General features: G+C 33.1%; 1 protein-coding gene across 2 annotated transcripts; it reads right to left on the bottom strand.

Moving 5' to 3' along the window:
• Positions 1-83: 83 nt before the first annotated feature.
• Positions 84-25,377, bottom strand: LOC144841138 (3-phosphoinositide-dependent protein kinase 1-like). Of its 2 annotated transcripts, none has more exons than XM_078697342.1 (14): positions 25,287-25,377; positions 12,955-13,107; positions 10,995-11,037; positions 6,520-6,657; positions 6,151-6,295; positions 5,898-5,995; positions 5,475-5,577; positions 4,994-5,062; positions 4,520-4,616; positions 3,753-3,923; positions 3,262-3,486; positions 2,578-2,730; positions 1,144-2,180; positions 84-902 (listed from the first exon to the last, which is right to left on the bottom strand). In XM_078697342.1, the coding sequence occupies exons 1-13, from the start codon at positions 25,308-25,310 to the stop codon at positions 2,085-2,087; spliced, it is 1,515 nt and encodes a 504-aa protein (XP_078553468.1). In that variant the 5' UTR covers positions 25,311-25,377; the 3' UTR covers positions 84-902; positions 1,144-2,084. The 2 variants fall into 2 exon arrangements, with proteins under 2 accessions (XP_078553468.1, XP_078553467.1); XM_078697341.1 differs by lacking the exon at positions 25,287-25,377 and adding an exon at positions 14,332-14,440.
• Positions 25,378-26,453: the final 1,076 nt, after the last annotated feature.

The raw sequence follows: 26,453 nt of genomic DNA, 5'->3' as shown, positions 1-26,453 counted from the left end.
GTAGTGGAGTGTCTATAGAAGGGACACAACCGCAGTGGTAGGTCTATAGAAGCTGGATCGCAACAGAAGAACATGGACGTAAATAATGATTAAATGTTTTTATTGTCGGTTTCACAATCCTTATTTAGCTTTTTATGCTTTCTATATAGAAAACAAGCATTTACAAGAACTGTCATCTCTTTTATAATAACTTCTTAAATAAGTTCATAGTTTAATTCTGATTACAATATTTAAAGGCAACACCACACATCTGTTTTTTTTAAGTTCTTTTTTTTTTAAAAAGGGAAATGATTTAAATATCAAAATACAATAACAGATTATACTTTTGACTCTTGTGCAATTACTGTGATCATGTCACAATATCATGTGGTCCCAACCCAACCCCTTGCTAATATCTGCCAAAATGCAGTTAGCCCAGCATATGCACCTGAATTTCTAACAAACATGTAGGCTGGTTTTTTATTGTACATTTTCCCTGATGGTAAAATAGAAGTTGAATTAATATTAGATGATCAGCTTTTAAATTAATCAAACTGTTACCTCAAAGCCTATTCTAAGGTATTATAGATGAAAATTACTCAGGCATAACATTTGTCGCCAAGATAGTGAGTCTCATTGTAACATATTTTTTACCAGGTCTATTTAAAATTCATCTTAAATTTTATATAAGATGAATTTTAGAGGGATGTTTTAAGAAAAAAGTTATGTTGTGTAGTTTTCAGTGACTAATAAAATCCATTTCAAAAGAATCTCTGATCTAGACTTTCTAACAATAGGCTGTTTAGTACATGTATCCAGATTCTCGGCAACATTTAAAACTTACTGTTAAAGCATTCTCACATGCAAATGAATGCTCTACACTAAACCAGATCTCTGTCTCTGATCTTCTTCCCCAGTACTAACTAGGATCTTCCCCCACCCTTGGTACTAACTAGGATCTTCCTCCCACCCTTGGTATTGACTAGGGTCCACCCCCACACCCTTGGTACTGACTAGGGTCCTCTCCACACCCTTGGTACTAACTAGGATCTTTCCCCAACCCTTGGTATTGACTAGGGTCCTTCCCCACCCTTGGTACTGGCTAGGGTCCACCACCACACCCTTGGTACTGACTAGGGTCCTCTCCACACCCTTGGTACTGACTAGGGTCCTCTCCACACCCTTGGTACTAACTAGGGACCTCCCCCACCCTTGGTACTAACTAGGGTCCTCCCCCACCCTTGGTACTAAGTAGGGTCCTCCCCACCTGGATACTAGCTCTAGGGCGACGGTCACTTCCCTGGCACGGATATTTGATTAGCAACCAACCACCATTGATTTGATCAAACCTCAAAATGATTTTCTTTTGAACTCCAAACTTACTAAAAAATATTTATACAGTATATCCTTACATTCAATTAATACACCCACTTATTCATTACGACCCTTGACACATCATTATTATTATTACTGTAACGATAGGAACTATCTTAATTTCAAATTGCACCTTTGATAAATTTCTGTTAAATCTATAATATACTGTGTTACATTTTCCATCTTCTACAAGACAATTCAAATTATTCTACTGCAGTAATTCCAAAGGTTTGCTGCACTTATTATATATACAGTTTACATTTTTCTGCAGTATTAAATCAGTTTATAAATATGTCACATACACTTAAAAACTATCAACTCTTAATATTATAAAGTATTGTATTTGCTATTCAATACAAGGGGTCTGCATTCTTAGAAATATTACTGCATCCGTACTGCAGTAATAACATTACTTTCGCAACTACACTGCAGTAGAATAACTTTAATCTTTCCTGTCATTTTCTACATAACATATGTTGAAAAAATTGAAAACGACAACCCGTTATGTGGGTTTCAAAACCATTTTCATTAGAATAATTTTTCAGATGTCTGTTGTTTTTAAATCCAAATAAAATCAGACGCAAATTGAGCATCGATACAACATGCTAAAGTTCAAATACGAAAATCTCCACTTTGACCTGCAGACGTGCAAATGGAACCGTCGCTGAATGAATTGTTGCTACAGTAAAACGGCGCAAATTTCAAGTAACAATTTGGATCGTTAGCTAGGCTCATGATTTGTAGGTATAGTGCATCATTTCTTCAATGGCTCGACACCATTCTAATGCATATCCCTCTGGGTCAATTAGGTAGTACGTCCTATTTGGCTGCAGATAAGAAGAAGTAATAAAGTTTTACAACACGATAAATTTAATATTGTAGTTTTAATTATTATCTATTGTAGTTACTATATTGTGCCTATTATTAGCAATTTTATTTGATATATGGTGTATTATAAATATCATCATTATTAAATTAAATAAATAAATAATTCAGAAGAGGATGATAATGAATATAATGATAGTGATTTAAGAATAATAATGTTGAAAATGATTATGATTAGATAGTATGATATGATAATAATAGCACATTATTATGATAATGATTAAAGGTAATACTGTAATTGCAATAACACATTATTTTTATTAATATAATGATAATAACATAATCATAATGTTAAAACAATGAGAATTATGATAGATAAAGTAATAACTGTATACATACTGTGTGTACAAAGAAAGTCTTAAAGTTCTTTGCTTCTACTTTCATCGTCCTAGACCATGGTATCTCTCCTTTCAGAATCATTCTCTCTGGGTCCACGTAATATAAGTGAGGTCCTTCTGTTAACAGGAAATTCCGTCTCCTTGCAAACAAGCCCTAATGAACAAAGAATACAAAATGTTGAACTTTGGTCTACTATCCCCAAATAACAAGAATAAGAAGGCAATCTACATTTGCAATTAAAAACAATAGTTTCAGACCCAACATTTTAAATATAAACATTCTTTGCAGTATATAACCAAGGCAATCTAACAAAAGGACAATGAGCTCTGCAAGATACGAACTCGTAACAGTCCTTTGATCTTATGTTTGGCTGCAACGAATGGCAACAGTACTGTACAATGTACATATTTTATGTACATATTGGCCAATTTTATTAAATTTAATTTGTTTTTATTTGATTTCCCTTTTGATTCTAATTATTTTTTTTACATTATTTTGTTTGTTAGATCAGTCGTACAATATTGTAGAAATAAAATATTCTCCGCAGCGCGCTGTGTCTGTTAAAGGGGCGTGGAACTGATAGTGTTGCAGACACAGATAAACCCTTTGATCTCCGGAACTGTTGTTAAATTGCCTTGACCTAACCTAGTTATATAACATAGTTTTCCTATCCTAAATGTTTACCTTTCTTTTGTCTAATAATCCCATCTTCAGAATTAAATTTCCATTTACAAATTGGTGCCACTTGACATCTTTCTCCTGTTTAAGAAGCAACTGAGCGCGCTCTTGGCTCGTAGGGTCTAAAACGTATTTCCGTGAATGCGTTTTTTCATAGTTTTCTGTTTCATTTGTGTTTATTTTTTGAAAATCCTCAGATAAGCTGTTTGATAGTATATTAAAATCATCAACCTGAAAAGAAGTAGTATTGTGGGTGGTTACCGTGCCTGTATCAGAGGTTTATTGGGATCAAATCCTGACTTGCTCCCAGGAACTTGGAGGCACTCCCAATTTTATATAAAATTATGTAAAGTAAGTCTGTATTTATCATATGTGGTGTATTATACGGTCTGGAAAAAACAGCATTTTTGTACGTACAGCCAATTATGAAGACATGTCAAATCTTTTGACTTTAGAGGTTAAAGTTCAAGTTAATACTGAATAAAACTAAGACTTACATAGTAGTCACTGTGTATTTCTTCACCATCTAGCATTGTGAATGGTTTTAATGCAGGAGGTGTTTGTTTATGTATGTTTTCCCAATTGACACCTTGAAAGAATTGATGTTCCTTTAGTTCAGCATAGCCCCCACATTCATTGCATCCTAACCTCTTCTTGGGATCTATTACCTGTATGTAATGATAAACAATAACTATTATAGGCTCTTATAATATGGATAGTGTTTTAAATCAGTTTTCAAAGCACATTGGTACTATTAATTTAATAAGAAGTTAAGACATTTTTTAACATATGTACTACTGGCCTTATCTTTTGAAAATCATAGGTGTGCTACAAATTGCACTCCTCAATACATTCAGGGGTGCTGTAGGTGTGCTGTTTATATTTTCGTGTGTAGAAGTTTACCAAATTAAGGCGTGTTGTAAATCGCACTCCTCAAGGGCAGTTTAGGAGTGTGTTATGTGAGTGATCACACTCACTCGCCTTAAAAGACCAGGCCTGATGTACTAGTTAAAAATTAAGTATAGTAAAAGGCCTTTTATAATAAAATGATTATGCTAGTTCATTCGGCAAACATGGTTAAGGCAGACATCATAAATAATGCATTACATTATTAATGGCATTACAGCATAGTGGGTGGAAAATAATCAGTGCGACTAAATCCACAATGACACATAAACCAATAACTTTTGTACTAAATCCACAATAACATAGTAAACTTACCAATAACTTTTGTACTAAATCCACAATAACATAGTAAACTTACCAATAACTTTTGTACTAAATCTTTAGCTTTCTCAGGAAAACCATCAGGAAACATATAGTCTAGCTTTAAAATCTTCTGGAATATTAGATATTCCGTTCTGAAAAAATTACAAATTTTACATGCTTAATGTTAAATACTGTATAGGCACTGATGTTTTATTTTGTTGAATGTGTCGGCCTAGTGGTAAGTGACAAAAAAATGTGATGTGCCCATGTATGGACATGGTGATGTCATATCACTACCATATTTGGGTATATCACTACCATATTTGGGCACATTACACTTTTTTTAATAAACTAGGTTTGATAGTGTAGACAGAGCTTCAGGTATCATTTTGTAACTAAAATATCTAAATTATCAAACACTAAAATTGACTATCATTACTATTTCTATTGATGTTTCTTCGTTCAAACCTCATAAATTCAATGATAATAGAGCGTCATCTGTGCATGCCTATATCACTATGCAACTTACCCTGCTCTGAACGGCGGTAAACCTGCAGACATTTGGTAAATAATTGCTCCCAGCGCCCATAAGTCAGAGCTAAAATATTAAATAAATAAAAGTTTAATCAAACATAGTAGCAAGCAGACGGCTTTACAAAAGGTTAAAGATCACCATATTTTTTTGTTTTCATTTTATTCAATCGAAACCAACAGCGATAATTACCACCACTAACAGGTTTGATACAAACAAAGCCAGGACTGTTTAAAGCACCTTGATTGGTCCTAACATTGATCAAGGGCTTCTCTCGTCCAGTGCCCACCTTGACCAGAGGAAAGGCATGGGCCAATACCTCTGAGGCAGATACTAGATGCAGGGGCTGCCATAAGAGTCAGGACCCCAGCTCCATATACAGCACCCGAAAATAACCAGGTCCAACGTTGCTTAACTTCGGTAATCTGACAAGAACCGTGTTTGAACGTTGTAAAGCCGTATATGCATTGTGACTTACCATTTACTTGCAGACTTCTCTACTCTCTCTGTCCTATTTGTTGTAAGAAGTTCCGGCGATACATACTGTGCTGTTCCAACGAATGAATTTGCCCGTACAATTCCTTTAACAAAAAAGTTTCATTAAATATTATTGAATGAATAATTGTGATTTAGCAAATTTATTTCTGAGAACCTCTGATGTGGTTGAATCTAGCCTTAAATTTCTGTAGCCAGTGGCGTAACAGCTATGAGCGCTCACTGGCTAAACCCAGGGCCCAGAGCTCAATGGGCCTCAGAGCATGAACAGTGTTAGAGGGCCCGTTGAGAGTGCTAAACCATGGGCTTTTGCCCTGTGCTTTACACCATTGTCTGTAGCGACATCCCTTATCTAAGGATTGTTCTCAACCCCAACATTTTCCCTACATCATGTTTCATATCTTACCATCTGTGCTATCGGCCTCTAGAATTTTTGCTGAACCAAAATCGGTAATTTGAATATGCCATTCTTCATTTAGTAAAATATTTTCTGGTTTTAAATCCCTAAAAAAAATCATGAAGCAATATTAATATTTTTAAAACAGAATAGCAAAAATATTTATACAGATATTAAGGTTGCATGGCACTGTAGGTCTTGTAATGTAGACTGCATTAAGACAGTATTTCAGTAAGTGCAGTAAAATACATTTAAGACATACCTATGAATTATTCCCAAGCTGTGCATATGTTCAAGTGCTAGTACGATTTCGGCCGCGTAAAATCTCGTTGTGATCTCGTCAAATGAGCCAACTTTATGTATGTACGGTAATAACTCTCCACGCTTTGCTAAACTTAAACCAAAATCTGTTTAATCAGAAGTTAAGAAATATTCAACAAACCTGATGGCCTTATCTGTAACAAAATGAAGCTTTGTAAAATGCGGGTTTAATTCAAATTGTCATAATGACGAGATTATTTAATTTTTCTGCAGAGAAAGTACGGTAAATGCAATAACAACCCTACTGTAAAAATTGTAATCATATCATTTTCTTTTCAAATCTTCTGGTATTTTCATTTTTAAAGGATACATAGCCTCTCTTTGTCTTGAAATGTGAAGTAAAGCTTAACAAAGAACGGATGATTCAAACGGGCCAGGACGTCACGTTCCCGCATAACATATTTCTGCTTGTTTTCTCGGATCATTTGCCGCTTTGTTAATATTTTAACTGAAAACATAAAAATAAGAATATCAATATAAATATTATTATGCTGAACCATACTGCAGTATTTAAATAATTTACTGCAGTATTTAGATTATTTACTGCAGGTAAGCAGGCAACTTTGATTCAGTAAATTTCAAGAAGTTAATGTTTAATTTTTTATTATCGTTTCAGGAACTTATGTTGTTTATATTATCCACACCTGCAACTATCATCAATATAAATAATATACTAACTTATAATTACTGCAACAACTAGAGTCAATGAATAAACTATATGTGTATCAAAGGTGATCAGTTGTTTGTGAAGTCTAGCTAATTCCCAGGGTTTGTTTTTGATAATAATCACCACTCCCTTATAACATAACTTCAGAGCAATATGAGCTTATAAGGCCTGCTACATTCATCATTCTATATGCGTCACGTCATGTTACTTGTGAAACTCAAAACAAAATACTTAGTATTTATCTGTCAAGATGGCATAGTTTAAGACATTGCATCATTTCCATGACAACAGCATGTTTTGAATATATCACTTATTTTACTTTAACAAGTAAACAAGTAATAATAATAATTTTCCTATTTCGATTTGTTTTGTCTGGTATCACAGTACTAATTGTTTACTATCCTTTAGGCTAGTTACAATTGGCAAATTGAAAGCCCAAATTACAAAAATGACATGCTTAATATTAAATACCGTATAGGTACAGATGTTATGTTTTGTTGAATGTGTCGGCCTAGTGGTATGTGGTGGGAGCTATAATACTGTAGGTCTCATTTTGTAACTAAAAGAAAAACAATTGGCCCAGATATAGACCGGACTCAAAAAGAATTTGTTTTTGATTTATCTTCAATGTCCAATTTAAGAACATTCAAAATAATGTAGACTCCTACAATGGTAAAATTATTGAACCCAAGCATGGTTGTTTCCCCTTGACAATGCTCCGTCCGGGGTGTAACCTCTCGGCCTAAACTTGCCATTGATTTTAAAGCAAACAACACACTTTCAATTTAAAGCTCTGTCTACACTATCAAACAAGTTTGACAAAAAAAGTATGATGTGCCCAAATATGGTAGTGATATGCCTAAATATGGTAGTGATATGACATAATTGTGTCCATATATGGGCATATCACATTTTCATATCACATAAAGTTTGATAGTGTAGACAAGTCTTAATGGTTGACTTTTATGATTGCAAGCATGCACGTAGCAGAAAACAATGCAGTGCATTCAATATCAAAATAACATACTTAAAAAAAATAATGATAAATGTATCAATGTGCATGTGACGTATGTAAATCCATCAACTTATTATTAAACTGTTGTTCGCACAGCAAATACAGTACGGGAATTATCCATATAAATACAATTTATTATTGATGGTTCACACTTAAAAATAAATTAATGACTTAAAGAAACATGATATTCTTGTTTACAGAGTTTATGATATATTGTATCATTATTTAAATCGTTTTAAATACATAATATAATATAAAGTTCCCAGTAACTGATTCGTGGAACTAAAGTTTGATAAATAAATGTAAGGAATACATAACAGGACACAATAATGTCCAAAATAATCAAAGAAACATATTTTTGAAATAAGGCAGTTTCATATTGGTATTTGTTAAAGATGTTTATTATAAGAATACGTCCTCCAATTACATTAGTTAGAGAGCACTGAAATGTTGTTCATATTAACTGACTACAGGAAATGTCCAGATAGATAAATCCAATTAGTATAGATGGTTCACACGTGTACAGTAATATATTAATGATCATGAAAACAGCACAAGAACACACACAGCGAATAGGATGTCTAAAAACTTGGAATATCCATGGAGGAAATATATAGATATTTCCTCCATGGAGTTTTCTATCATTCCCTATCATCAAACAATCTACAAACTGAGATTTCAAGCTCTGTCTACAGTACACTATCAAACTAGTTTGACAAAAAAAGGTGTGATGTGCCCAAATATGCTAGTGATATGTCCAAATATGGTAGCAATATGACATCATCATGTCCATATATGGGCACATCACATTTCTTTGTCACATAAAGCTGATATTCTAGTTCAAGATGTAGAAAACTCAAGATATATATCTGACAGATGAGTTTTCTACATCTTGGTTTTTTAAACGCTTCAGAAAACTTCAAAAGAGAACTTCATCTCCAGTGGAATGATATTCCTACCAAATATCAAACAGTTCGTCTCTTGGTGAGGATGTTTTTCCTCTCCTACGGATATTCACAAATTTCACATTTAACAATATTTATTTCAGCGTTTATTGCCAAGTGGTTTAGTTTCTTTCCAATATTTTTTTCTTTCAATTTCTATAAATTATTCAACATATTATTATGCTTAATGTGCTATTTGTTTACAAAGATATTCAGTCTCTTGAGATTCTATTGATGAAAAACAACTCACTCAAGCCATGTTAATCATAAATGCTTCAGATAAATTGCTACTCAAATTAATTACTAGCCAACTAGTCGATTCTTTTAACGATCTTGAATGCCAACCGCCATGACCCACACGGTATGTTTAACAGACTGGAAGACACTTGTCTAATGATTCGGAAACAAACTCATCACTCTGTCTGATCTCATCATGTTGTAAATAAGGATGTTGTTTATGACAAATAGGCCAAGCATAGATCCATTGGAACATGATGTACTATTACAGACCTTACTAGACGGACCACTGGGCTACTAACATTTTTTTTTTTTTATTTCCTAGCCTACATTGTCTTGACATACTGTAGACATTGTAATGTTAATACATTTTCCTGGTATAGTAATTCTTCAATTTTGTGCATATATAGTACATTACAGTAGGTCATAGATAAAAAAAAGGAAAGCTAAATTTGAAGACCAATAACCTTCCTGATTGACTTGAATATTATAATTTACTGCAGAATTACATTCAGGCTGGGTATACAGTAAAAACTCTATTAAGGGGACACCTTACAAAATGGGATCCCCTAAATAGGGATGTCCCCTGAATAGAGGTCTCCCAGATGAGGGTTGCGACTGTAGTAATAGCTTGTTGGCTTGATCTGGTCATTTAGATCTAACCTAGGCATGATCTAGTCATTTAGATCTAACCTATATCAATAGGAGGATCTCAGATTATTGGTCCAGGGTTACAGAAATTCATATCATGCTTTTCTCACTCATACAATAAAATTGTTCTTCGTCAAACTACATCTGTCACAATAAAAGTAAATTCTATATCATAAATCTGTTTACTATACATAGAAGCCGTTTCCATGACAATCAATTTTAGTGTTTCTTTCAAAAACAGAATTCAATACAGCAACAATAAACAAACAACCAAGTCAACGATTCTTTACTTTTCTCTAATTTCAAAAGCCATAAATCTGTTTTAAAAAAAAACACTTTTATATCTTTCAAAGCATTTCTATGGAATAATCAATTTTTACTGGTTCTTTCATAGTCTCAATATAGCTACGATAAAAACAACCAGTAAACACAGATCGGTGCGTTCTCAAATTTGATAAACAACATATCCACTTACGTCATGGAGACGCACAAACATCTGCTTGTGTTATTAAAGTATATTATTAATTCAATTCAATCTTTTTATTTCAGAGACAATACATCCAGTGTAAACAAAATTTAAATAAACAGCTTTGTATCACTACAAAAATATGAATACGAAATCAACCTTTTTCAAGGCTTTAAATTCTATTTACTATTACATTTTTCATAATTGCTAGTTGAAAATGTCAAACCTACAGTATTTTTTTTTTAAAGTTACATTTTAGTCTAGCAAAAGTACTAGAGGTATGATCTGCCAATTGCTGTAAATATTTGTAACTTAAATATTTTACTAAAATGTGCTTATGTGTTAGATTTTGTAACAATTAGAATGTTTGCTCGTGGATAAAAAATTAAATTTCTAACCTTGCTATAAAAAAAAATAATTTAAAAAAATTTTCTAATTCTAAAATTAGTTCTATTTAGACTGTTTATAAAGTATTTTAAAATACACAAGAAATGGAATGGCTCCCACTTGAGGGTGTGATTCGAGGATTATGGTTGCTCAATGGAATTTCTTCTATTAGGAATCCTCTCTTCAACTGTTGTCAGTTTATCTAGGTAAGCTATACCTATGCCCGAAAAAGATTTTCAGATACAGTTTGTATATTTATTTATTAGTGAAAGTAAAAGTGATAATATTTTGCAATGTCTTTGGCCTTGTTATTATTAAATCACTATGGGGTTAAACCTCTCCATTACACCATGTTGATAAAATTGATATTACAAAGCAAAATGTTTGTTATTAATATCATAAATAATGAATGACCTACTTGCATACTCTTTTCTTGTTGTTTTCTCAATTGCTTGAACAACCTGTATAAATACATAAAGCAATAAAGCAAATATTAATAAGATGCATGTAAGAAATCAATATTAGATATTTGTTTCATTTATCAGACAGAATTATAAATGTTTTTCAATTGATTTGGTATCTGACAATGAGGCCTTGGAGAATAACATATTACAAATAGCCACTCTAAATTTACACTATTAAGTCCAAACCATACAATTAAGCCTCTACTTTAATTAAAGGAGAAATAAATAAATTCATTCCAAACTCTATAGGGGCCTGTTTCTGCTGCATAAAAATAAACCGGTTAAAATCGGTGTGAATAAATTAACTCCAATTTCTTGGGAGCAGAAACAGTACAAGTCTGTGGTAACCGGTTGAAAGGCAGCGCAAAATAACCGGTTAAAAACACCCATTCAATTCGGTGTTAGAACGCCATTTAACCGGTTATCGCTGAGCAACTTTTAGCTGCAACACAATATAACGGTTATTTGATTGACAGCTGCTGACCCCGAGTCAACTACACAGTAGTAACGTTTGAATTAACCGCCAGGACCAATTGCATTTTGGGTAATTCTAATGATTTTTGTCAACGACCACCCATTGATTTAACTGGTTATTTCGGAGCATTGAGCAGAAACGCTGTCTTGTTATTTTTATTCCATTTTAAAATAAACGGTTAATTTGCATTATGCAGCAGAAACAGACCCTAGGACTACAATTTAAATAAAAAAGCTTACAAAATAATTGACTTGATTGGCATTATTCTGTTATGTTGCTTAGTTATATTTATACAGTACAACACTTCCTTTGAAACGCCTCTATTAGGGGACACCTCTATTAAGAGGACACTTCTATTAAGGGAACACCTCTATCAAGGGATACCTCTATTATTAAGGGGACACACCAATTAAGGGGATACCTCTATTAAAGGGACACCTCAATTAAGGGAACACCTAATATTAAGGGGACACCTCTAATAAGTGGACACTGATATTAAGAACAAGGATATGTAATATCCCTGTGAAAAGAACAAAGAGCAATAGGGTATACAGTATATGTTTAAAAATTCAGGGGACACTTGTTTTAAGGAAACACTTTTTTGGATTCTAAAAGTGTTCCCCTGAATAGGGGTTACTGTATACTACTTTTTATTAAAAAATAAATAGCAATGCAACATCAACAATAGCCAATTTTATAAAAACATACAAATATGCTTGTAGAATAATAAAAATGATAAAAAAAAAAAGGTAGAATACATATAAACTGTGAGTGGCCCTTTAAGTAATAATGCTACAAGAAAACCCTATCTAAATGCAATGCAAATCTGTCTAAATTCAGAGCAGATCTTGCATACAGTTGAGGAATATCAAATTTTCTAAAAGGTTTACAAGCTCAATTTCGATTTCATTAACATTGGAAACACAAGCCGAATCAATAATATCGTCTCTTACGATTCCAATAACATAAATCATCGGTAAATCCGCAATACATCTTGTTTACATTCTGTAATAGTTATCGTGATGAGGCCGATTACGACAGGATTTTATTTTCATCTTTATGGGTTCTCAACGATAATGGTATTTCACGGGTAATTAGACAAGCATGGAGAATGTTACGACGAAGATGAACCATGGATTTCTATGCTAAGATACATCAATACTATACATAACATTTTAACATTTTTAATGCATTGATTATTGCACGAGTGCTAGGCTTTTTTTTAGATTTCTTTGAACATTATTACTTAATTAAATATTTTTATATTGAAATTATCATTAATTCAATTCAATATTTTTATTTCATATAATTATAAGTACTTCCACAGTTATTGTTGGAGTATTATAGTTATACCATCATTTTATTACTGTCAGCAGAATATGGGCTTTAGAGAAATAATTTTGGCATGTATAGTGTACTATCTAGGCTATATAACTCACCTCTGAATAAGAACCTTCACCAAGTATTTTTCCAAATTCAAAATCTGAACGTTGCTTCTTCTGTGCCTGAATCACCTGCTGTGGTACCTCTGTTTGGGGCGTTTCTTTCCCTTGAGTATTTGACTTTTGATTATTGCTTTTATTTCCCCCACCCTAAAAAATAAAACAAAAATATTTTTAAATATAAATAATGCACTTATAAACAACTAAACTAACCACACATTACATAATAAAGTATAACTTTACAAGATTTTACACTCATGAGCTTGACAACAATGTATAGTTTTCTGGAAAAAAAAATATTTTTCAGTTTTCAAATTCAAAGAATTAGGAAACGTGTCTGGTTTAATGGGAAATATACTTTACAGAAGACGAATTCAAAGAATAGGTAGGAAATAGAGTACAATGCCGTTTTTGGTCAGCCGATTGGCACTTTATTGAGTTCAATATTCATAATGCAATTACATACATGCCAACATCTGAAGTTCAAGAAACGGGAGGTGGTGTTTTATTTTAGGTCAACAGCACCCTCTATTTAATATCGAGACCAGGAGGAGAGAGGTAAGCAATGCAGTGTGTGACGTGACAAGCGGTATCGTGTCGTATTCACTTGTGTGTGAGTTTTGTTATATTAATGCAGAAAATAACACATATACAAAATTCAATTTTTGTAATCCGGGAAAAAATGTGGAAAACCAGGAGCATGACAATGACATTACAGTAGGCCGGGAGACGAGTCTAAAATATGGGAGTCTCTCAGCCAAAACAGGAGTGTTGGCATGTATGCAATCATTTAAATTTGCATAATTACAGGTACCATAATCAGTTATTTCAAAGTACCATAATCAGTTTCAAAGTGTGAAATAAATCTGACGAGATTCTAGTTATCACTCAATTGAAAAACTGTAATTGGCGCTGCAATTAAGAAAAACATAATTATACTTTTAGAGTTTCACAATTTGGCTAATGAAATGCTCATTTAAAAATATGGGATACATTTCTCTTTTTAAAAAGCTGAACTTATAAGCTAAAAAAAATTATTCAAAGAAAAGTACAGAACATACATAATACTACAGTAATAATGTGAGTATGACATTTGAAATATTACAGTATACTGTACAGGATACAGAACCAAAATAGGTCACCAGAAACATTTGTAAGTTTGGAAGCCGTGAGTAGGATGTGTATTATTAAACTATGGTTTAATACACTATTACCATGGAGCTTTATAGCTCCATAGCTCCATGGTATTACCATGTAGTACCTAGAGAACACATACATTGCAACATACAATATCACCTGATACCTAGTACAGTAATATTCATCTGTTCTACACTGGTAGTATAATAATAATAATATCTAAACTTGTATTATTACCTTGAGCTTTTTGAAGACGATAGTAAGCAGGTTTGGCATTTTGGAGCCAGGGAATATCACTGATTATAACTCAAATCCACTTAAGGAAACTGTCAAGTCCAAATTAACACCAAAATACTACTTGAAATAAAACCAATCCACAATGTTGATAGTGGAGTAAACAAGTTGATTCCATTTACAAAAGGGGTGGTAGATACAATACCAGAAAAAAGTCACAGATGAAATAACATTCAGTAACTCTACTGCATTGATCCTAAACTTAAGTATATAGAACTGCAATGTATATGAAAAATAAATAATACTATATAATATAATTATATTAATATTTTATACTGTTTTTATTTACTGTATTCATTTTTATTTATATTTATCTGTCAAAAAAAGATGCATAAAATATATTTCAACCTCTATAGGATCTGATTATGAATAACGTTTGAAGCAATCTCCGTATTTGCTTATCATAGCATTATTTTAAACAATTATTTTGTGTTTTATATACATTGTTAGAGTAAAGTGCTGTATTTTAAGAAGTCAGTAATCAATGTCATAGCATAAACAGTACAATACTAATTTATTTCAGTAAAAATATAATTAAAAGGACAATTTTTTTAATTCATTACAATTTCAAATTATGAAAGTACTTTAAAATTATCATTTTTTAAAAATACATTAGGGCGCCAAACAAACACTAACAATTAGGCCTTTATTACGAGAAATGAGCCGGCAAATTAGATTGTTTACAATAGCGTAAATCATGTAAAACAAACATTCGTTTCAATTCAACAACATTTCTAATGCTGTGTATTTGTCAGCCAATTAAGTTGCAGATTACGTTAACTACATTGGCTTTCTTAACTGCACGCGATTACGTTAACTGCCTGTGCTTTCTTAACTGCATGTGTTTTAACTGCATGTGATTACATTAACTGCATGTACTTTAACTGTGTGTGATTATGTTAACTGCATGTGCTTTGACTACATGTGATTACATTAACTGCATGTACTTTCTTAACTGTATGTGATTATGTTAACTGCATGTGCTTTCTTAACTATATGTGATTATTTTAACTGCATGTGCTTTCTCTCTTTGTTTTTTTTTTAAAGCAATGTTAAAAATAGTTATTTCATTATTTAAATTTGTTTTATTTTAGCCCTCAATCAAATGTGGATGAACACACAGTTTGTTTACGGAATTTGTGAATACGTAGATGGAATCTTCAGTTCTTTAAATAAACCATTTGTTTGGTTGATGGTGAGTGTTTTTGTGAAACATGTCCAATCAACAGCTGCGTGTTGTTTTGTATCTCAGTACAGCAGCTGGAATAGCCACAACCTTACTCATCAATTTAAACAAGGTAGCTTAGGACCAAAACAACATTTATATTTCCAAGATGGTTTTACAGTGCACTTTAAATGTATAACATACCAAATATATTGAAATGTTTGTCATCATAAACTCTTCTTGAAGATTGCCAAACATTAAAACAATTACAAACATATTATATTGTTTATATATACACACATTATTGCATAATATAATAATATATTACACATTATACACACACATTGTTGTTGTGTTCTCTAAAATGCGGTTAAAAATAAACTGTGTATGTGGACTGAATTAAGTCCCCACTATCGTTATTATCTACAAATTGTTAATAATAGTATACCAGAAGATCAACTGATGTATACTGGGCTATTATTACATTGTTTTAATCATTTTCATATCCACAATAAAATTAAACAAATGTCAGATTCTCCTCTGTCAATCCAAGGCTATGGATTTATATTTTGAGATGATAGTTTATTGTTCTTGAACAAATGAATAATGTGTTCGAAATTTTATGTTATCACATTTCTGTAATCATAACATTTTTTTTTATTATTGATATTAATTACAAAATATACAAAACAACCAATATTTACTATGGCAACAAAGTTACACCTGCTTTGAAGGACAATAAGAACCAATTCAATATTTATGTTTTGTCAAAAACATATTTTTGGTTTGTTTAACAAAGCGATCATTTTCAATTTATCATATTATCTTGTTTTCGCGTGACAACATCAGCTTGCATCTGGAGTAAAAAAAACCATGTCAACACACATTAGACTCAATTAATGACTTTGTTAGCGACTTATAATTAGTCATCAGAACACACAGACCTGCTGGTTGTTTGTTACTAATGACTTACCTGTTAATAATACTGTATAGAAACCCTTTTCATCAACACCTTCCTAGTCACAAATAAAACATGAAAATAGTGTTTGGCACAAAGAAACATCTTTTTTGTCCAAGCATTGAACGGTGGGCTAGTGATAGACATATTTGTACAGCGGGCTAGTACAGTACACATTGTACAGCGGGCTAGTACTGTATTACTGTAGTCATGTTTCAGGGGGCTAGTACTAGGCATGGTTTAGGGGGCTAGTACTAGGCATGTTTAAGGGGACTAGTACTAGACATTGTACAGCAGGCTAGTACTGTACTACGCATGTTTCAGGGGGCTACTGTAGTACTAGACATTGCACAGCGGGCTAGTACTAGACATTGCACAGTGGGATAGTACTGTAGTACTAGACATTGATAAGTGAACTAGTACTATGCATTGTTTTGATTAGTGGACTAGTACTATACAATGTACAACGAGCTAGTACCAAACATTGTACAGTGGGCTAGTCCTACCAGACATTGTACAGTGGGCTAGTACTAGACATTGTAAAGTGGGCTAGTACTAGACATTGTACAGTGGGCTAGTACTAGACATTGTAAAGTGGGCTAGTACTTGATATTGTACAGTGGGATAGTACTGTAGTACTAGACGTTGATTAGTGGACTAGTACTATGCATTGAACAGCGGACTAGTACTAGGCATTGATTAGTGGACTAGTACTATACAATGTACAGCGGACTAGTATTAGACATTGTAAAGTGGGCTAGTACTTGATATTGTACAGTGGGATAGTACTGTAGTACTACTTAGACGTTGATTAGTGGACTAGTATTATGCATTGTACAGCGGACTAGTACTAGGCATTGATTAGTGGACTAGTACAGTACTATACAATGTACAGCAGACTAGTATTAGACATTGTACAACGGGCTAGTATTAAACATTGTAAAGTGGGCTAGTACTTGATATTGTACAGTGGGCTAGTACTAGACATTGTACAGCAGGCTAGTACTAAACATTGTAAAGTGGGCTAGTACTTGATATTGTACAGTGGGCTAGTACTTGATATTGTACAGTGGGCTAGTCCTACCAGACATTGTACAGTGGGCTAGTACTAGACATTGTAAAGTGGGCTAGTACTAGACATTGTACAGTGGGCTAGTACTAGACATTGTAAAGTGGGCTAGTACTTGATATTGTACAGTGGGATAGTACTGTAGTACTAGACGTTGATTAGTGGACTAGTACTATGCATTGAACAGCGGACTAGTACTAGGTATTGATTAGTGGACTAGTACTATACAATGTACAGCGGACTAGTATTAGACATTGTAAAGTGGGCTAGTACTTGATATTGTACAGTGGGATAGTACTGTAGTACTAGACGTTGATTAGTGGACTAGTATTATGCATTGTACAGCGGACTAGTACTAGGCATTGATTAGTGGACTAGTACAGTACTATACAATGTACAGCGGACTAGTATTAGACATTGTACAGCGGGCTAGTATTAAACATTGTAAAGTGGGCTAGTACTTGATATTGTACAGTGGGCTAGTACTAGACATTGTACAGCAGGCTAGTACTAAACATTGTAAAGTGGGCTAGTACTTGATATTGTACAGTGGACTAGTACTATGCATTAAACAGCGGACTAGTACTAGGCATTGATTAGTGGACTAGTACTATACAATGTACAGCGGACTAGTATTAGACATTGTAAAGTGGGCTAGTACTTGATATTGTACAGTGGGATAGTACTGTAGTACTAGACGTTGATTAGTGGACTAGTATTATGCATTGTACAGCGGACTAGTACTAGGCATTGATTAGTGGACTAGTACAGTACTATACAATGTACAGCGGACTAGTATTAGACATTGTACAGCGGGCTAGTATTAAACATTGTAAAGTGGGCTAGTACTTGATATTGTACAGTGGGCTAGTACTAGACATTGTACAGCAGGCTAGTACTAAACATTGTAAAGTGGGCTAGTACTTGATATTGTACAGTGGACTAGTACTATGCATTAAACAGCGGACTAGTACTAGGCATTGATTAGTGGACTAGTACTATACAATGTACAGCGGACTAGTATTAGACATTGTAAAGTGGGCTAGTACTTGATATTGTACAGTGGGATAGTACTGTAGTACTAGACGTTGATTAGTGGACTAGTATTATGCATTGTACAGCGGACTAGTACTAGGCATTGATTAGTGGACTAGTACAGTACTATACAATGTACAGTGGACTAGTATTAGACATTGTACAGCGGGCTAGTATTAAACATTGTAAAGTGGGCTAGTACTTGATATTGTACAGTGGGCTAGTACTAGACATTGTACAGCAGGCTAGTACTAAACATTGTAAAGTGGGCTAGTACTTGATATTGTACAGTGGGCTAGTTCTAGGCATTGTTTAGCACTTGGGCTAGTAGTAGTACTAAACATTATATTGAGCTGGTACTAGACATTGTATAGCAGGCTAGTACTAGACATTGTAAAGTGGGCTAGTACTTGACATTGTAAAGTGGGCTAGTACTTGATATTGTACAGTGGGCTAGTACTTGATATTGTACAGTGGGCTAGTTCTAGGCATTATTCAGCACTTGGGCTAGTACTAAACATTATAGTGAGCTGGTGCTAGACATTGCAGTGGGCTAGTACGAGACATTGTACAGCAGGTTAGTACTAGACATTGTACTATGGGCTAGTACAATGTCTAGTACTAGGGCTAGTAGTACTAGACATTGTACACAGGCTAGACATTGTTATTTGTAATATGGGCTAGTACTTGACATTGTACAGTACATCACCGGGCTAGTACTACAATACTACAATACTCTCTGCTGCAAGGCTAGACGAAATCAATCCCTGGAGATCTGAATTGTTTACTGAAAAATTAATTAGATTGCTGTCAACAAGATTTGGTTCAATTGTTATTTATTACTTGTTTGCGGTCTACATATTTCGTTGCCAGCAAAATATTAATTACCTGCAATACGAATACTGATTAGACGACTCGGCATAACAATAACAAAAGCATTAGGCAGTGTAGATATCTAATTTTACGATTAATCATAAAACTACTGATAATAACAAACTATCAAATTTAATTTGGTTTTGAATAACAAATTAATTCAGCTATTTAGCCTTTTGCAGTTAATCAAAAAAGTCAAAAACATCTTCAGATAAAATAATAATGCAATAATTGGAGATGGGGTTAGGGAGCGGGTCGGGGAGAAGGAGGAGTTGGCGAGCAGGAGGGGGGTCGTGGAGAAAGAGTCAGTACTCAAACCAGGCCTACCATAGACCACCACTGGACGAACAGCTTTATTTAGTGGAAATTGTATACATGAGTAATTTTTCTATAGCACCCTCAATTTTTGTTTAGTACTGGTCCAGTGTACAGTAGTACATTTTTTGGCAAGAATTCATAATAATAATAATAATAACACAAAATCATGGAAAAAATATATTTGATGATGTGCTTGGGCAACAGTTTTTTTTGTAAAGACTTAAAATCCAGAGCTTCACAGATTTAACAAAATGAAAATGTACTGTGTACACTAATGTCTGTCTACACTATCAAACTAGTTTTACAAAAAAAAGTGTGGTGTGACCAAATATGGTAGTGATATGCTTAAATATGGTAGTGATTATGATGACATCATCTTTTCCATGTATGGGCACATTTTGTTGTTGTATAAAGTTTGATAGTGTAGACAAAGCTAGATTTGATTTCAAACTATATGTAATTAAACACTCCCCATAGATTTTAAACATTGATTAACCATGATGATGAAAAGGACTTGTGGTACAGTACATTGTATTGTCAGTAAGTGTTACACCAAAACAAAAATATGTTATTGTTATTGTTAATTTAATAATACAATTTTTGAATCCCAATTTTTTTTAGGTAAACACTGTAATAATAAACAGACATTATTGTATATAAATATACTATGATATTGTACTAGATACTAAATTTAATACCAAAGTCATATTTTTTTGTACTGCTAGTATGCCATATGCCATTCATTTTTTATTTTAAAATCACCTACAGTACAGTATTGTGTTTTTTACAGCCAGAACAATGTAATTTGGTGAATTATGAGAAAATCAATTTCAACTTGACCTAAACTTCTGTCTTTTGGTTGTTGTCCAGAGGGCACATTCAAGTGAGATTGAACAGCCCTATTCACTCTAAACGTGGAACAGCACTAGTTAGTTTAAATGAATATTTATCTTCAAAGTAGTAGTACGGTGGAATAGCGCAAGTTATAATATTGATATACTAATATTTCTTCATTTGAAAATTGTTATTTCATTTTTATTCCAGGAGTACAGTACATTATATAAATTGTTGTTTCATGCTGACAATATTTATATATAATTAATGTATAAATAAAGGTATCAGAATACGAAACTTAATATCCCAGCAGGTATAGTTGTTATTAGTGCATACTTAAAATACCAGTAAAACCTTGTGTTGTTTTGTCAGATTTGTGGAGATGGTTGCAACAATGATAAATAAATAGATTTGTTGCCATGGCGAAAAACTAAATGACAAGGAGCAGCTGGTGTTTTTGTAAATCTTTTTACATTTAATAAACAAGTCGGAGTATTTTCTATCCAGCTGATTTTATTACGCTTTCAGTGTATGATGGTCGTAGGCCCTTAGGGCATATAATCAAATTCTGTAGACTGGGGTAGCTCAGCAAGGTCAAATGAAATCTGGTGGAAAGCATAAGAAGCTGGGTGGGAGAAAAGAATTAGAATCAAACATAGGCTACAGTACACACCTTGGACCAGTAGAACAAAATCTAGGCTTAAGCCTACTATGCTTAAAATCACTCTTTAAAAAGCCAGATCACCAAATTGTTATAATAAATTTCAATTTAAACTTGACCTGTTTACAGTATTTTCAAAATAATCAATACACACTTCCCCATGTTTGGCAATTAGTCAATTATTATTTAATTAATTAGTTAATTATTAATTAACATTACAATTTATCAAACTTAATGAGGAACTCGATGGCAACAGTAACAATACAAATTCAAACATTTATTAGTCAACTAATTATTATTAGACAGGAGTAATAATGGGTTGAGTAATTAATCTATAATAATTAGTATTATATAATTAAAATGTTAATAATAATAATAAATTAATAGAAATTGTTATGAAACACATCAAATTCCACTGATTAAACTCTAGAGGGCGCCAGAGAGAAAAACAATGTTGGCAGCAGAATAATTAAGAACTTGGAAAACCATCATTCAAAGGTTTAAAATAAAAATCAAAAATATTTTTTATACAAAATTGGTTTTCTTTCTAGGAATTCAGATTAAAGATATATTGTCCTTCTGAAAAATAATAAATATATATTTTTTGTTAATATGCCATTTTAATGTCACATACTGTATTGTAATAGTTTTCACTTTGACCAAATATTGGATCCAAAAAAAATGTTTAAATTACATATTATGTACAAATTCCTAAAAAACATCAAACACAATATCGGAAAGGTAGTTTCATTCAGTAAATGGGATGTCAGTGGAAAGAATTTTAGGAATGAGAATGCAATCCAAAATGACTTTCACTTTTTTTATTGACCTCAGAAAGGGTTGTGACCTTTTAAAAACATGACTTCTTTTAGAAGTGACCTGTTCATGACCTCTGTTGATCATGAATGGTGCATTAAACTTTATTCAGGAAATCCTACTTCTTCAAAATATATTTTTGTGGTAAATAATTAAAATTTAATAAACACTTTGTTTAATGAATTACAAGGAGGAATCTGAGTAACACTAGATTAATTTTAATAAATAAACTATATTAATATTTTTACCATTTTGGTCATATTTTCAGAGGATAAATTCATATCTCCTTACCGGACAGTTGTATGGACATTGTTACTGTAAAGTGTTCTTGATTAAAAGATTAGCCTACATAACTGTGTGATTGAAAAAAATGTGCTAATTTTTTTTCACCTCTTATAATCCACCAAAAAAACACCAGTGTATAATGCGTTTACACTGTGGTGTTTTTTCGATGGATTTTAAGTGGAGAAAAAAGGTTTCTATTTTTTCCAATCATACAGTGATGTATAGGCCAATCTTTTAAGAACGTTTTACATTAATTTTTTATGATGATGATGTTCTAAAATCCCCTGAAAACGCTATGTTATTTTTGATGGTTACACTTCCCTGCACAGCATTGTTTGTCATCGATCGAAGATGTCTTCTGTTTCGTCAAAAGGCTTATAATCAAATACTAATAATAGTGTTTATCATCCATTTTTTAAGGTCAAATTAAGGACCATTGTCTACAGTAGGATTTTAACCTTTTTTCTATGAAGATCTTCACTAATTAGTTACTAATCAGTATAATAATTAGCTATTGTTATGTACCAACATAAGAGTGAACGATATTACATGACGATGAGTCCAGTCGCTGTGGACGCACATCAGTCAGAACTATCGACTAACAAGATCATGCAATTTTTATTTGGAAAATTTAGTTATTCTTTCAATTTATTGACAATAAAAATATCAATACAGTACTGTAGTAAAACTGGAAAATAATCGAAGATATAAAAAATAGAATGTTTTGATAAGATATGTTTTGATATTTTGTAGGAAATGCATAATCTGACTATAAGTGGATGAAATGTCAAAAGCCTGCTCCTTATTAAATAAAGTAGGGCAGGCAATCCAACAGGAAAGTGCAACAAAAATGTTATTATACACATATTATCATTGTTGGAAATCTAAAACTTAAAACGAAAGTATTCTATTTTTGTACCTTTTTTGGTAATAATTAACAAATGCTTCTATAGGACTACTACTGTACAAGCAAATCTCTTTATTAGGTCATATTGCTTTGGAAGATCTATCTAATATTTAGTGAATTTTTAGCCCATCAGCAAATAACTGTAACTTACTGGGGTCAATGGGTAAAAAGATTAGAAGGAAGGGGATGGTTAATTAAATAACATTTTTTCTCTTAAATTTAAAAATGAGAAAGAACATAGCAAATTATTATTAACTGTATTTTTTCACAGAATCTGGTTGGGTTTTTTTAGTAGGTCATTTGAATAGCCTGTTGTATTATGTAACATCTAACCTAAATAACAAAAGTACATGCGGCATTGCACATGCTATAAAAAAAATGTTAATTACCATTTGTGATTGCTTCCGAAAATAACTTTCTGAATCTTGGTAAATTGTTATATGATAAAGAGTTATAATTATATATGTAAAAACATGTTTTTATAGCTTTCATATTCGGCAGGACTTTGTGTTACCGAATTAGCAAACCAAAGATTTTACTAACTGCAAAACTAATTAATTTTGATTGATATAATTTCCTGTTTTTCTTCTATTTATTGTAAAGATCATTTTTTGTATACAATTTACTAATGTGGGGAAAACAATGTTTTATTTCTATGAACCTATGCTTTACACTATCAAACTAGTAGGACAAAAAAAGTGTGATGAGCCCAAATATGGTAGTGATATTCCCAAACATGGTACAGTAGTGATATGACATCATCATGTCATCATTTGCGATGGGGTGACTTGACTCGATCCCATGGTGTTATGCTGCATCATGCTCATATTATTATTGACAATAAAAGTAAAATGATCAATATTCACTTCAATTCAAAGTATATTGTTATTTTTTATTATTATGGTTATGACGCTTTCAAAATGAAAAAAAATAACAATAAAAGCAAATGATCAATATTTAATTCAATTGAGGATTATTGATATTTTGCTTTAGTTTTATTGACAAGTAAAATAAAAATGAAAACACAAATTATAATAGGAGATTAACATATCCATAATATATATAACATTCAGCGCGACCAAAATAAACATGTATGAAACAGCAGCGCTCCATTAAAAAAGCCCGAGAATATTATTACTACTTCTTTGTCTAGTTAGCTAGTCTGGTAAGATATTTTCCATAAAAAATCATATTTGAATTTAAAAGTAAAACTATTTTAACGTAAAGGGGCAACATTGCGATGGGGCAACTTTATGTTGAGGCGACTTTGAGATAAGGCGACTGTGAGATAGGGCGACTTTGCAATGGGGCGACATTGTCGGGGCAACTTTGTTTAGGGCGACTTTGTTTTAGGGCGACTTTGCGATGGGGCGACTTTATAAGGGGCGACTGTGTATGGGGGCGACTTTGCCATGGGGTGACTTGACTGGATCCCTTGCATGCATCATGAATTCTGAAAAGGTTTTTGCTGGTGTCTGTGTGTATGGTTGCAGAATATCTTTTAGTCACCAATCTCTCATGTGCTCATATTCTCCTATAGTATATGAAACCCACAAATACGTCACATTAATATGTCTAGGCCTAAAATTCCAAATTAGAACAAGATTGCAACATGTCTTGTCAATGAAAGTTATCAAAAAAATGATATCTACAAAACACAAATAAAAACTAAAAAATATCAGTTAAATTAATTATTAAACCTATATAATACTTATAGATGATTAAAACTAGTTCGAAATCAGAATAAACAGTTAAGAAAAGAAACCGGCACAGCCACATTTTGAACAAAATGCTAGCCAGACGACCAAGCCAATTGACCAGTTTCATCCCCACACGACAGCCTAGAAATTCCCAATCCCCGGCCTCTACGAGATGGCTGTCAAAACAAGACAATTTCCTGGTTCACTGTGTAAAAATACAAGTACATATTTTAACCATTTTGAAATAAAAACAAGAAGAAATAATGTGTGAACTTACAGTCTCCGGCTTAACGCTAGCCATGGTCAAATTTTCTTAACAAATTGGTTTTTCGTGACTGCTTTCTCAACATGTAGCCATTTTCGCCGAGAGAACCTTTAGAGTGCGCGAGTGCGCATGTGCACACGACCTTGAGTCGATCGCAAGAGTGTGTGTGGTGGTGAGTTTGGTTGTAGGCCTACATGATATTGGTGTCGAAAGGTGAAAACCAAACCTCTCTATTTAAAAAAAAATTAATATAATAATATTATATTCATATAATCATGGAGGTATTTTTGACGGAAAACCCCAGAAATTGTATAGGCCTATTTGCGATTATGAGTGCAATTTCCAGCCATCTAGAGACGGTAATTTTTTTAAGATTTCTCATTGTACCGTTTTAATTCTTATACCTTTTGGTTGCACACGATTATGCGCAATAAAAGGGAAACCCCCGGTGCAGTCTGCCCCGGTGTACTTTTTTTTCATTCTCTGAAAACATTACCAGTTAAATTATAAATGTGTTTTTGATGAATTTGAAGTGACAGGTTTGGAGGTGCCAGGCAAGACCTCAGACCCACTGAGGTTTTGTTTTAATATATATACCATATTTACCACTAGGTGTCTGTTGGGGAGATTGTATTCTTCTTCCCAACATACACAATAAAGACGAATTTAGTTACCGCATAGGCGACCATACCAATAGGCATACTATTAATCATACTGTCAAACTGCTGTCTCTGACATCGGATGTACGTGTTTTCGCTGAAGCCCGGGAATTTCCCCTTAAAATACACGCATCATGCATCGTCCATGTAAAGTTGTGACATCCAAACGGTGATGACGTAAGCTGAAGATTTTTTTTCACATGAAATCTTAATTTAGTTTGCTGATTTTTTTTTTAAATAAAAAATGAAACGCCCATTCAGGGTTGCGAACGGAAAACAACATCAAGAAAAGCGCGGTACATTCCCGCCGAAATCGGGACACTTGAAATGTGCTCGTAAATCAAATGAAGAGACCTAATTGCTAAGAGAGAGCAGGGCTTCCCCCACCATCTGGTGGCCCTCTGACCCCATCACCCATGCTCGCTTCTTGCAGAGTAGCGGCTTAATCCACTTTTTATCTGCCCCATCTGCGCCGTTTGTAACATAAATTTAATAAATGCATGCACCGGGCCCTGATATG

Source organism: Antedon bifida, chromosome 4 (assembly GCF_963402885.1).
Source record: "Antedon bifida chromosome 4, ecAntBifi1.1, whole genome shotgun sequence".
NCBI classification, from domain to species: Eukaryota; Metazoa; Echinodermata; class Crinoidea; order Comatulida; family Antedonidae; genus Antedon; species Antedon bifida.
This window is presented reverse-complemented; position numbering and strand designations above follow the sequence as displayed.

What these genes read in the sequence shown, in the direction of transcription:
- LOC144841138 (XM_078697341.1), bottom strand. Translation starts at nt 14,370, where the DNA reads ATGCCAAACCTGCTTACTATCGTCTTCAAAAAGCTCAAG. An exon ending in TCGTCTTCAAAAAGCTCAAG is followed by an intron (nt 13,108 to 14,331) that starts GTAATAATACAA and finishes TTTATTTTTTAG; the next exon opens with GGTGGGGGAAATAAAAGCAA. An exon ending in GATTATTAGACAAAAGAAAG is followed by an intron (nt 2,731 to 3,261) that starts GTAAACATTTAG and finishes TTTGTTCATTAG; the next exon opens with GGCTTGTTTGCAAGGAGACG.